At 46.0% G+C, this 15,060-nt stretch overlaps 1 protein-coding gene across 1 annotated transcript; it reads left to right on the forward strand.

Moving 5' to 3' along the window:
- Positions 1–511: 511 nt before the first annotated feature.
- On the forward strand, positions 512–15,060 carry LOC121873679. Its single transcript, XM_042377371.1, has 8 exons — positions 512–604; positions 2,363–2,481; positions 6,686–6,838; positions 8,530–8,648; positions 12,644–12,788; positions 13,011–13,228; positions 13,528–13,687; positions 14,234–15,060. The coding sequence occupies exons 2-8, from the start codon at positions 2,364–2,366 to the stop codon at positions 14,332–14,334; spliced, it is 1,014 nt and encodes a 337-aa protein (XP_042233305.1). The 5' UTR covers positions 512–604; position 2,363; the 3' UTR covers positions 14,335–15,060.

Below are 15,060 nucleotides of genomic sequence, written 5' to 3' on the forward strand. Positions count from 1 at the left end.
AGTTCCTCTTAGTGTAATGGTAAATGATCCTAATATTCTTGGACCCTGTTAGCTGCCCGACTTTGTCCTGGAGGGCATGAGTCACGTGCAGGTACATTCGGGATGGGGTGTGTGACTGAGTGGCGTCAACTTATTAACACCTCCTCTCTCTCTCTCTCTCTCTCTCTCTCTCTCTCTCTCTCTCTCTCTCTCTCACCTCTCTCTCTCTCTCTCTCTCTCTCTCTCTCTCTCTCTCTCTCTCTCTCTCTCTCTCTCTCTCTCTCTCTCTCTCTCCACACATGTCCGCCTTCACGCCCTCGCCAATCAACTTCCTCCTCATTATCTATCTGCCTTCATTTCCTCCAACAAGCAACAAGTAAGGAAGATGATACACATTGCTTGCCTTCCTGCCAGTGTACCTTCCATGCCTCCGTGCCTCCCTCCAACGCGACTCATCCTGGCACCGCGAGAGTGAGTGACCCATATTAGCGGGCGGTGTTGTAGGACATGGTTGACGCATGCGCGGGGGTCACTTCCCGGTGGGAGGACCCTATATAACCCACCACGACCTACTTCCGCAGCTCATTCACTAGTTGCTAGCCTCCCGGGACACACACACCATCCAGTACGTGTCACCTCCGTTACTAATGTTTACAGTGATATAACGCGTTGCTGTCCTTGTTACAGTGCTGTTAGACGTCACGGCCCTTCTTATAGTGTTTTATATTATGTGTTACTGCCCTTGTGACAGTGATCATAGCCGTGTCACAGTTACAGTGATCGTAGGCGTGGTACAGTGATCATAAGCGTGGTACAGTGATCATTATTGTGGTGGATATTATCTCTCTGTATCCGGGATCTAACGCTTGATCTTTAGTTTATTTTTATCCAGGGTGTATCTTAAGTCAGTCAGTGTCCTCCTTACATGGGACTCACTAGACCAAGGGAGAGACTTCAACAGTAGCATAAGTCATGACCCGAGCTGGGGTCCACTCACATGGCCTCCCGAATGGTCAGGGATTCCTACCTTAATTTTACTTCCAAACTGCACATGTCAGAACGTGTTTTAAAATAGACTCACTTACACTATGTGACAGTAAATATGGCGTAGATATTAGACAAAGACTCTACCTAGACTGAGACTCTACCTAGACTGAGACTCTACTTAAACTGAGACCACCTAGACTGAGACTCTACCTAGACTGAGACTCTACCAAGACTGAGACTCTACTTAAACTGAGACTCTACTTAAACTGAGACCACCTAGACTGAGCCTCTACCTAGACTGAGCCTCTTACCTAAACTGAGACTCTACCTAAACTGAGACTCAGCTGTAACTTAAACCTTTTACTCTTATAGGCTAAACCATCACACTTATTGATGAGAGGTCGACGTCACCCTCCCTCCCTCCCTCCCTACCCTCCCTCCTCCCCTCCCTCCCTCCCTCCCTCCCTCCCTCCCTCTCCCTCCCTCCCTTCCCCCCCCATTACTATTTCCTCCATGCTTTTTACACTATACAATTAGCTATGGGATAACTTGCGGGTATTTGCATATTATAGTGACCCCTTAAACACACACACACAAGCTTTCTATGCGTGTTAAGCTCTCTGTAACCTAACCCTTGCCCCCTCTATGTCGCCCTATCACCACCTTCTCCCCTTCAGTATATCGACAGGGCATCCTTATACCTCTGGATCCCTCAATACGTTGTAGATAAACACCAAATAAACTAGAATACATGATCTTATCAATCTTTAATCTCCAGAGGAAGTTAGACTAGAGTTTGGAGAGTGTGGCGGCAATCTTGTGAGTGATGAGCGTATAAAATATCTAAACTATAATGAAACGTCTTCACTATGGTGTCTTTTTGCAACTGGTGTGTTAATTACTGGTCATATAACCATATTAAAATAACCTACCGATGGGTTTAAATGGCTTTTAATATGAGGGTTGAGACTAATTTATACAAGTATGGGTGATTAGTATTGTTGTGGTTGGTTGTTATGTAAATAGAGTGCATTACGTGAACCTGTTTGTCGATTCTGTCTCCCATCTACGAACCCTGTGAATCCGAGACATCACTATTGGACCTATAGATGTCTCGGATTCACAGGTTCATGAGTTTCGGGGTTCATGGATGTAAGAGAGGAGTAACATGACTATATCTGTTTTGGTGTATGGTATAGTGTGCCGAGAGGACGCTGTCTTGTTGAACTTAAGTTACCATTAGTGGGTACATTGGTTCTCTTACACATGGGCCTTAAATACAAGGATAATTCATGTTTGACTAAGAGACACAAGGGATGGTGTTTGGTGTAGTTTGGGGGGTAATGGCCGGTAGTCTTGCTCCAAAAAATCAATACTAACAATATGTTTGTTTCAGAATGTTGTCGCGGGTGATCGTGATGGTGGTGACACTGGCTGCGGCTGTCACGGCTGCCTCTGTCGGGGAGGAGGCGACGGCAGCGGCGGCGGCGGCGGAGTCCAACAGAGACTCCAAATGTAAGTGTTATTAATGTTGTTGGCTGGTAAGTGTGAGTGTTGGTAGTGTTGACTGTTGGCAGAGACACAAGTGATAGGAAAAGTGTGAGTGTTGCTGTTGGCACCACTACACACATGTGATAAATTTGAATTTTGACCCTGGTGGCTGTGTTTTGTGTGTTGGCAGGACTCCAGCGAGGCCAAAGTGTTGGCAGGTGACCAGCGACAATGTGCTTATTGGTATTTACTTTTAAGTGTTGGCAGCGAGGCAGAGAGATTGTGAATATGAGTTCTGATAGTGTTGGCACAAACATGGCGAGGTGGCACAGTGGTGTTAGTGTTGGCAAGAGACTGACCACAAAACTAGTGTAAATTTTAACTAGAAATGTAATAATTGGGGTGGCAGTGGTGGCAGGAGGACAACAAGTAGTGTAGGCGTTGTTGGCAACATTGGTGGTGGGCTCTTAGTGTTGGCACGATTAGCAGAGTTGTAAAACACTGGTAATTGTGTCAGAAATTGGTAAAGCTGTCACACACACACACTGGCAGTGATGAGATAACGGCAACAGAACAATTAACAGCGCCTCGTGGTAGTGAGGGAGTAACTGGTGTTGGTAACAGTTGGCGCTGCTCACAGTATACTGCACAATGATCAACGTTAATTACCAACGTAAAATCAGGAAGCCTGTTAGTACAGTATATGGCAAGGATCACCAGAAGACTCATCACCCCAGGCTGTCTCGCCAGAAGACTCATCACCCTGTGAAAGTCTGGGATGACTATTCTTCAGGTGATCCTATGGTGAAGCACAGGTGGTGGCACACTGTGTGAGTTATGATAAACAATATAGGTGGTCGCCCAGGTAGATGGTGTGGTGGCCTAGATTTGGGTGAGGAAATTCTCGACCTGAGCACCTCCAGGATGACCTCTAGCAAGGTACTTCGCGCTCTACGGCTCATACCATCATTGCACCCACACACACACCTCCATGACCCACGAGTAAAACTGACCTTCTGATTCCACACAAACAGAGAGAACTTTATTCTGTCTGTTTATTTCCTGGTGTTGTAGAAAGACGAATATGAGATGACACTAAGATAACAGACGGTGACTTAACCACAACACAGTGATGTACGGACAAGTTTTGGTGGAGGGCTTCTTTCATAGTCATTGATAGTGTCAGTATTAACATAATCTTCTCGACAGAGCTGTCACTAAGGCATAGATCCCCACCCCCTTCCCCGTAACTCATGTGTAGAGGTATAAACAAGAGCTTTACCCAGAGACCCATATACCCATCATTATTGTCACCTTACCCGACGCTGTTACAGTACAGTACACTCCCGCAAGACGTCATCCCGGTGTATCTATTAACACACACCGGGTCGCCCACTTAGCATAACTGTGAGAGGCTGAGCGGCAGACATGTGTATAAAAAAGGCGATTATGTTATTAAGGTCAAGAGTGCAGTGGAGACCATGATGATGGCGGGCGTGGTGGGTGAGTGACCTGCCCCGGGGTCTGAAACGACCCACTGGCTTACTGAAGTCGGTCAACAACGCTTCCCATGACGCCGCCGCCGCTGTTGGATATCGGTCAAGAACCTTGGCAACGTCGCTACCGCTTCCGCTGGAGGATGTCGGTCAGGAGGCTGGCACGTCCCTCGCGTACCACATGATCGGGGTCACCACCCAACCCGTTATACAGTTTCACTTCTACCCGGATGTTTTAACAGGTCGTCTCCCCCGTCTACTGTGTGACCTTGTTCTTCTTCACGCGACTTTATAAACATTTTTAAGAACATTGTTTTATTTTTAGTTTTGTTTTAACAGTTTATTTTGTTAATGCCTGTCGTGCTGTTTCCTTGATGTCTTCTTCACTTTTGTTTATCCTTTAACACATCCTAATATTTTCTGTCATTACCGTCCCCGTGTTCCCCCTGGTGCTGACTGTGTTAAGGCGTCAGCTAGCTACTGTCAGTCATCATCGTCTAGTTTCTTTTCCTGACACAGGTGAAGGTCACGGGCCTCCACCACTCCCCTACCACACCTCCTCCCTCTACCACACCTCCTCCCTCTACCACACCTCCTCCCTCTACCACACCTCCCTCTACCACAACCCCCTCACTCTACCACACCTCCTCCCTCTACCACACCTCCTCCCTCTACCACACCTCCTCACTCTACCACACCACCTCATTCTACCACACCACCTCCCTCTACCACACCCCTTCACTCTACCACACTTCCTCCCTCCCCCATACACGTCCAGTACTTGTCAACAGTGTGTAACAGAGACCATACACGTCCAGTACTTGTCAACAGTGTGTAACAGAGACCATACACATCCAGTACTTGTCAACAGTGTGTAACAGAGACCATACACGTCCAGTACTTGTCAACAGTGTGTAACAGAGACCATACACATCAGTCTGTCAGTGTGTAACAGAGACCATACACGTGTCAACAGTGTGTAACAGAGACCATACACGTCAGTACTTGTCAACAGTGTGTAACAGAGACCATACACGTCCAGTACTTGTCAACAGTGTGTAACAGAGACCATACACGTCCAGTACTTGTAAGCAAACAGAGACCATACACGTCAGTACTTGTCAACAGTGTTAACAGAGACCATACACGTCAGTGCTTGTCAGCAGTGTGTAACAGAGACCATACACGTCCAGTGCTTGTCAGCAATTGTGTAACAGAGACCATACACGTCAGTACTTGTCAACAGTGTGTAACAGAGACCATACACGTCCAGTACTTGTCAACAGTGTGTAACAGAGACCATACACGTCCAGTACTTGTCAACAGTGTGTCAGTACTTGTCAACAACAGAGACCATACACGTCAGTACTTGTCAGCAGTGTGTAACAGAGACCATACACCAGTACTTGTCAACAGTGTGTAACAGGACCATACACCAGTACTTGTCAACAGTGTGTAACAGAGACCATACACGTCCAGTACTTGTCAACAGTGTGTAACAGAGACCATACACGTCCAGTACTTGTCAACAGTGTGTAACAGAGACCATACACGTCCAGTACTTGTCAACAGTGTGTAACAGAGACCATACACATCCAGTACTTGTCAACAGTGTGTAACAGAGACCATACACATCCAGTACTTGTCAACAGTGTGTAACAGAGACCATACACGTCCAGTACTTGTCAACAGTGTGTAACAGAGACCATACACGTCCAGTACTTGTCAACAGTGTGTAACAGAGACCATACACATCCAGTACTTGCTATAGAGGATCAAATAGGATTAAGTAAAGACCACAATTATCTGGGAAAAGGACGAAAAGTTGTGAATTTTCCCCTGAATGTGAACTAAAATACCTTAATGCATAGTTCAGTACATTTAATGAGCACTGATTAGGGTTGTACTGTGTTGTGTTGTTCACTGTTCATACAAGTGACCTATTTTTTGTGTTGCTGTTGTGGCATAGAGGAAAGAGGTTAGGTTAGGTTAAGTTAAGTTAAATGTGGTTAGGTGAAATTAAGTTAGGTTAGGTTTGGTTAAGGTTAGCTTTGTGTGTGTGTGTGTGTGAGTGAGTGAGTGAGTGAGTGAGTGAGTGAGTGAGTGAGTGTGTGTGTGTGTGTGTGTGTGTGTGTGTGTGTGTGTGTGTGTAAAACAATCCGGAGCCATGTACACATATTCCCACAGTCATACACACACACACACACACACACACACACACAGGGTAAGATTTTTTCCATGTATATATATATATATATGCCTCTCTCTACCCAGCAGTAATTGGGGACCTGGATGTTAATCGATTTGCTGATCGTGTTCCGGGGTAATGGTTAGCCAGTGCAGCTGGCGAGTTGTCCGGTCTTCTCGGACTATTCCTCGACACTGGGTTATGCAGCTCCTTAACTCAGGGTGTTGTTGTGTTGGCGACAGCTTCTACACCTTAAACAAATTCACGCCTAGTTGGCCCTAGGGCCGGCCATCCTCGTACACAAGGGGCAGCCATTATACACCATGTGTGTGTTTATTTATTTATTTATATATTTATTTAATGTTTATTTATTTACCTATCTATTCATTGTTTATTTATTTATCTATTTATCTTTTATTTATCTATTTATTTATTATATATTTATTGTTTATTTATTTATATATTATGTATCTATTTATTTTTATTTATTTATTGTTTGTTGGTTTATTTATTAATCTATTAATTGATTTATTTATTGTTACAGTTTTACCAGTGATGCAGATCATCACCTTTGAGAATGGTCCGTGTGAAGCGTCGAGCGGAGAGCACGGAACCTGTTATAGCCAGAAGGAGTGTGATGGTCTAGGGGGTGCAGCGTCGGGAACCTGCGCTAATGGCTTTGGTGTCTGCTGTGTCTGTAAGTATTGTTGTCTGCTGTGTCTGTAAGTATTGTTGCCTGCTGTGTCTGTAAGTGCTGTCTGCTGTGTCTGTAAGTGCTGTCTGCTGTGTCTGTAAGTGCTGTCTGCTGTGTCTGTAAGTGCTGTTGTCTGCTGTGTCTGTAGGTATTGTTGTCTGCTGTGTCTGTAGGTATTGTTGTCTGCTGTGTCTGTAAGTATTGTTGTCTGCTGTGTCTGTAAGTATTGTTGTCTGCTGTGTCTGTAAGTATTGTTGTCTGCTGTGTCTGTAAGTATTGTTGTCTGCTGTGTCTGTAAGTATTGTTGTCTGTGTCTGTAAGTATTGTTGTCTACTGTTTCTGTAAGAGTATTGTTGTCTGCTGTGTTATTATTATGAGAGTATTGCTGTCTGCTGTGTGTGTAAGTGTTTGCTGTCTGCTGTCTGTAAATATTGTTGTCTACTTGTGTCTGTAAAATTACTGTCTGCTGTGTCTGTAAGTATTTGTCTGCTGTCTGTTGTCTCTGTGTACTTGTGTGCAAATGTTGCTGTCTGCTGTGTACTTCTGTCTGTTTGTGTCTGTCTGCTGTGTTTTGTAAATGTGCTGTCTGCTGTGTCTGTAAGTATTGCTGTCTGCTGTGCCTGTAAGTATTGTTGTCTGCTGTGTCTGTAAGTATTGCTGTCTGTTGTGTCTGTAAGTATTGTTGTCTGCTGTGTCTGTAAGTATTGCTGTCTGCTGTGTCTGTAAGTATTGCTGTCTGCTGTGTCTGTAAGTATTGCTGTCTGCTGTGTACTTCTGTCTGTTGTGCCTGTAAGTATTGTTGTCTGCTGTGTCTGTAAGTATTGTTGTCTGCTGTGTCTGTAAGTATTGTTGTCTGCTGTGTCTGTAAGTATTGTTGTCTGCTGTGTCTGTAAGTATTGCTGGCTGCTGTGTCTGTAAGTGTGCTGTCTACTGTGTGTCTAAGTGTGCTGTCTGCTGTGCCTGTAAGTATTGTTGTCTGCTGTGTCTGTAAGTGTGCTGTCTGCTGTGTCTGTAAGTATTACTGTCTGCTGTGCCTGTAAAGTATTGCTGGCTGCTGTGTCTGTAAGTATTGTTGTCTGCTGTGCCTGTAAGTATTGTTGTCTGCTGTGCCTGTAAGTATTGTTGTCTGCTGTGTCTGTAAGTGTGCTGCTGCTGTGTCTGTAAGTATTGCTGTCTGCTGTGTCTGTAATTATTGCTGTCTGCTGTGCCTGTAAGTATTGTTGTCTCTGTGTCATAAGTATTGCTGTCTGCTGTGTCTGTAAGTTACGTCTGCTGTGCCTGAAGTATTGCTGTCTGCTGTGTCTGTAAGTATTGTTGTCTGCTGTGTCTGTAAGTATTGTTGTCTGCTGTGCGTTTCTGCCCTTGTGAGAAAATGTTATAATATTGTTAACTGTTGTAATAAACGACCAACCAAACCTCTCCTCCATCCACCGTCCAAAGTTCGTGTTAGGTGATTGGTTGGTCGAGTCATCTTACCGCCCACTAAGCAACCCAGCAACCAATCACCTTCCATGATCTGGTATGGTATGGTAATTTAGGTTTTGGGGTTAATGATTTTTGTTTGTTATTTTATATTTCTTGCCCTCCTCACGCACCCCCCTGCACCCTCACGCACCCCCCCTGCACCCTCACGCACCCCACCTCACGCACCCTCACGCCCCTCCATGCACTAAAGAGGTCGGTACACATTACAGTACAGGTGACGTGTGATGGTTGGAGTGAACAAAATGGTAGCTACTTCGTCAACCACGCCTACCCGCCTCCACCTCCACCCCCCCGGCATGTGTATGGTGGAATCACCCCTCCTACTGGTGTAAGTACTGTTGTCTTAACCCGCCACCTCCCTCACTTGTCCTCTCCACCTCCCTCACTTGTCCCTCCACCCCTCACCTGTCCTACCTCCCCTCACCTGTCCTCTCCGCCCCTCACCTGTCCCTCCACCCCTCACCTGTCCCCTCCGCCCCTCACCTGTCCCTCCCGCCCCTCACCTGTCCCTCCGCCCCTCCTGTCCCCTCCGCCCTCACCTGTCCCTCCTCCTCACCTGTCCCTCCACTCCTCACCTGTCCCCTCCACTCCTCACCTGTCCCTCCACCTCCCTCACCTGTCCCTCCACCCCCTCACCTGTCCCTCCCACCCCTCACCTGTCCCTCCACCCCTCCCACCTGTCCCCTCCGCCCCCTCCACCTGTCCCCTCCGCCCCTCACCTGTCCCTCCCCCCCTCACCTGTCCCTCCACTCCCTCACCTGTCCCCTCCCACTCCCCTCACCTGTCCCTCCCTCCTCACCTGTCCCTCCACCTCCCTCACCTGTCCCTCCACCCCCCTCACCTGTCCCTCCACCCCCTCACCTGTCCCTCCACCCCCCTCACCTGTCCCTCCACCCCTCACCTGTCCCCTCCACCCCCCTCACCTGTACCCTCCACCCCCTTCACTTGTCCCCACCACCCCCACCTGTCACCCACCACCCCTCACCTGTCCCCCACCAACCCACACCTGTCACCCACCACCCCTCACCTGTCCCTCCACCCCTCCTTGTCCCTCCACCCCTCACCTGTCTCCTCCAACCCCCTCACCTGTCCCCTCCACCCCCTCACCTGTCCCTCCACCCCCACCTGTCCCTCCACCCCCCCACCTGTCCCCACCACCCCCCACCTGTCACCCACCCCCCTCACCTGTGCCCAGCACCCGCCACCTGTCCCACCACCCCCACCTGTCACCCACCACCTCACCTGTCCCCACCCCACCTGTCACCCACCACCCCTCACCTGTCCCATCACCCACCTCCCCCTTCTCATTAAGTCATCCTCCTTAAATATCTTCTAACCTAACCATCATCTTATACACTGGGCGGTCATCATCACTATACAAGGGCGGTCATCATCACTACACAAGGGCGGTCATCATCACTATACAAGGGCAGTCATCATCACCATACAAGGGCGGTCATCACTATACAGGCAGTTATCTCATTATACACTGGGCAGTCATCATCACTATACACTGGGCAGTCATCATCACTATACACTGGGCAGTCATCATCACTATACAAGGGGCGGTCATCATCACTATACAAGGGACAGTCATCATCACTATACAAGGGGCAATCATCATCACTATACAAGGGGCAGTCATCATCACCATACAAGAGGCAGTCATCATCACTACACATGGGGCAGTTATCATCACTATACAAGGGCAGTCATCATCACTACACATGGGGCAGTCATCATCACTACACAAGGGCAGTCATCATCACTACACAAGGGGCAGTCATCATCTACACATGGGGCAAGTTATCATCACTACACAAGGGACAGTCATCATCACTACACATGGGGCAGTTATCATCACTATACAAGGGGCAGTCATCATCACACTTATACAAGAGGCAGTCATCATCACTATACAAGGCAGTTATCATCACTATACAAGGCAGTCATCATCACTACACATGGGCAGTCATCATCACTACACAAGGCAGTCATCATCACTATACAAGGGGCAGTTATCATCACTATACAAGGCAGCATCATCACTGTACAAGAGGCAGTTATCATCACTATACAAGGGCGGTCATCATCACTATACAAGGGCGGTCATCATCACTATACAAGGGCGGTCATCATCACTATACAAGGCAGTCATCATCACTATACAAGGCAGTCATCATCACTACATGGGGCGTCATCATCACTACACAAGGGGCGGTCATCATCACTAACATGGGGCAGTCATCATCACTACATGGGGCAGTCATCATCACTATACAAGGGCAGTCATCATCACTATACAAGGCAGTCATCATCACTATACAAGGCAGTCATCATCACTAAATAAGGCAGTTATCACTACACATGGGGCAGTCATCATCACTAACAGGGGCAGTCATCATCACTATACAAGAGGCAGTCATCATCACTACACATGGGGCAGTTATCATCACTATACAAGGGCAGTCATCATCACTATACAAGGGCGGTCATCATCACTATACAAGGCAGTCATCATCACTATACAAGGCAGTCATCATCACTATACAAGAGGCAGTCATCATCACTACACATGGGGCAGCATCATCACTATACAAGGGCGGTCATCATCACTATACAAGGCAGTCATCATCACTATACAAGGCAGTCATCATCACTATACAAGGGCAGTCATCATCACTACACATGGGGCAGTCACACTATACAAGGCAGCATCATCACTATACAAGGCAGTCATCACTACACATGGGCAGTTATCATCACTATACAGGCGTCATCATCACTATACAAGGCAGTCATCATCACTACACATGGGCAGCTATCATCACTATACATGGGGCAGTCATCATCACTATACAAGGGCAGTCATCATCACTATACAAGGGCAGTCATCATCACTATACAAGGCAGTCATCATCACTATACAAGGGCAATCATCATCACTATACAAGGGGCAGTCATCATCACTATACAAGGGCAGTCATCATCACTATACAAGGGCAGTCATCATCACTATACAAGGGGCAGTCATCATCACTATACAAGGGCAGTCATCATCACTATACAAGGGCAGTCATCATCACTATACAAGGGGCAGTCATCATCACTATACAAGGGCAGTCATCATCACTATACAAGGGCAGTCATCATCACTATACAAGGGGCAGTCAAGGTTTACCTGTGTGTGTGTGTTAGCGGGAGGGTGGTGGGACAGTGATATATGATGACTCCTACAGTGTACCGGACTTGTGGACACACCATAGATGCCAGCCACCAGTATTACACCAACCCTTCCTTTACCACCAGGACTGCGTTATGTTATGTTTCCCTCCATCCGCCAGAGGGTGAGTCTTGACCTACCATCACCACTATCACCACTACCACTATCACCACTACCACCACCACCACCACCACCACTACTATCACCACTACCACCACCACCATCACTATTACTACTACCACCACCACCACCATCACTATACTATTACTACTACCACCACCACCACCACCACTATCACCCTTACTACTACTGCCACCACTATCACCACCACCACTATCACCACACACACTACACCATCACCACTACCACTATCACCACTATTACTACTACTACTACCACCACCACTATCACCACTACCACCACCATACTACTATCACCACTACTATTATACCACCACCACCATCACTATACTACTACCACCACCACCACTACTCACCACTATCACCACTATTACTACTGCTACCACCACCACTACCACTATTACCACTATTACTACTACCACCACCACTATCACCACTACCACCACCACTATCACCACTATTACTACTACTACTACTGCTACCACCACCACTACCTCTATCACCACCACCACCACCTCCAGCACCACCACTACTACAGGGGTGGTCAGCATCGACTGGTGATGTAAGAGATGGGACACGTAACCATCCGCCCTGTACAAGTATTACCTCACCGAGTACAGTTAACACCCACACTAACACTGTATTAGTCAGGCTATATTGAGTACATTACTAACCGCTATATGAAGCACTTTTACATAACAGGATATAAAGCACATAATTTTTGCTTTATATCATGTTATATAAGATATTTTAAGCCTAATCATCGTTTATCCCATTATAGACCTATTCATTAATGATCATTATATTGTTTTCGTGGCATATATTTGTAATATTACATAGTAAGATTTTTTGGAGAACTGTTATTATTCTTGCTTCATAACCCAGTCGTAAGGTAGTACATATCTAATAATCTTGGCCATTATATTATATCCCAGCCCTTAATACCAACTCCCTCCACAGACGTGTCAAATTCTGCTGGAGTTTGAGGACTTCGATATGGTGGGGCCGCTAAGGGGAGACTGTACCAATGACACGTTTGTGGTGCTGGGAGCCAACCAGGGCAGCAACATCCCTACTCTGTGTGGAATAAACACTGGCCAACACAGTAAGTCCCACTGCTATCGAAACGTTCAACCATCTTACAGAAATAAAGCGAAAAATGAACCTTACAGGGAATGTGTGGGGTGTGTTTATACTGAGGGAGTGTGTGGGGTGTGTTTGAGAGTGTGTGGGGTGTGTTTATACTGAGGGAGTGTGTTTGTTATACATATTAACAGGGAGAATGTAGGGTGTGTTTATACTAACAGAGAGAGTGTACTGTCCACAGTGTACTTAGATATAGACAACTCTGATGGGCCGTTTAAGCTAGTGTCAACAATGTCAGCCTTCAACTATATGCGACGGTGGAAGATCAAGGTGACGTTCATAGACGAGAAGCACCCGTGCAAGACGCCCTTCCGCTGCCTCCAGTACTTTACGGAACCCACCGGCGCATTCTCCTCCTTTAACTTTGGTGGCTCTCCTTCCCAGATGCTCAACGGACAGGTAAATAGCTCGCATGGTTTTACATTATTATACATTTATTACAACTCTCCTTAAGTGTCCGTTTTCATAAGTTTCATTTGCATTAATTTCATTCTTTTGCTGATTGACGTATTGTGATTTTGTTTTGTTTTATAATTATCTTTATTATTGTTGTTAAAATTTTTACACATATCAGCAATAGAAATGAAAAAGAGAGAGAGAGAGAGAGAGAGAGAGAGAGAGAGAGAGAGAGAGAAACACTCTTGAACATAACATACACAGGTAGAGGTGTGGGATAACAATGATTCCTCCACCCCCAGATGTACTCCATCTGCTTTGGCTACGTGCCCGGGTACTGCGACATTGGTATCAACTACAACAGATACGACTTGGGCAACATCAACGGGGACTGTGGGAACGACTACACTGCAAACGCGGGAGACAAACTATGCGGTGACTTCCTTACCACGACCAGCCAGTGTACGTCTCTTATACATTATTTAGAATTACAGTATTTCTTTTATTTAGTTGTAGTACTTTGTGATTATTATTCCCTGTGAGTGGTCCCTTGTATAAAACCCACCCGTCCGTCAGTAGAAATATTCTTAGGTTCATATATTTCGTCACAGCTTGAAGGGGTGATATTTTGTAGGTTATTTTTATATGCAGTCTTGGACTATGTGATTAGATTCTTAGGCTGTATTGTATGTATGTCATATTTACCAACCAGTTGATACTTGGTGGTATAATTATATTACTTGACGTACTGCCTCGTCACATATTGTCATATATTTTATGTATGTCTTCTTAATATTGTGTGGCGATAACCTAATATTATTACTTTTACTTTTGTCCTCTTCACCACAATCCATCTTAAAGTAATGTTTACTAAATTAGTTTTCTTGGCTCTATATCTTCAACAAGATGGCAAGTACAAACACAAAATTTTCATTGAGAATTGGTAGGTTTAATGGTAGGTGAAGGGAGTGTGGTGTTGACTTAATGGTTTGGTTGTCGTGTCCACAGTGAACGCTACGGGGCCCATAAGTTTGACTGTTTTCACCGACGACAACAACGAGAGGGAAGAGGAAGGTTTCTCCGCCGCCTACATGATGATGGCGTGCTAGTGATATCCATCGCCCTACCCACCTTCACTCCCGATCCTCTCACACTCATGTGCGAGGTGACGTATTGGCCACTCTTGCACAAGACCCTGTGTGTTGCACTGTTCTTCACAGAGTAGAAGTGTAGAGCAGGGAACATCTTGGTGCTGTCACGCCACGCTTATCTAGTGTGGACTCTCACAAAATTAAAGGCTACACTACACACCCTACATGCTAAGCTTCACGATCCAGCTAAATATGTGTTGGACTCTACAGCCTTGCAGTGCATGTGCATGATTGTGCTATCATGGCTGGTGTATGTGAGAGTGGAGGAGCACATTGGGTGTTGAGGATGGGTCTGGAGGGAGGTGCGGTTTGGTGTGGGCAGCACCATTCTCATCTTCATATGACCACCGGCCCCTGTAATACAGGAGTCGCACCAACTTATCCAGTGTATAATAGTGTAAAATATGTGGGCAGCAAGAGACATGTATAGCACTGTACAGAAACTATTTATTATTAAGATTATTTTGTATCGAGTCAAGCGTGAATCAAGTGACGTGTGCGAGTAAATGTGAATATAGCGATTTATTTATAAGTATCTAATAATTTATTTATAAGTTATTTATATAATTATTTAAATGTCAACAATGATCCTCAGGGCAATTAATGGCAAGATAAAAACACGAGCGATGACGTCACAGCTCGCTGTATCGAGACAATTGTTCAATAAATGAAAATAACAACTTA

The sequence above is a fragment of the Homarus americanus genome, unplaced genomic scaffold (genome assembly GCF_018991925.1).
Source record: "Homarus americanus isolate GMGI-L3 unplaced genomic scaffold, GMGI_Hamer_2.0 scaffold55640, whole genome shotgun sequence".
NCBI lineage: Eukaryota > Metazoa > Arthropoda > Malacostraca > Decapoda > Nephropidae > Homarus > Homarus americanus.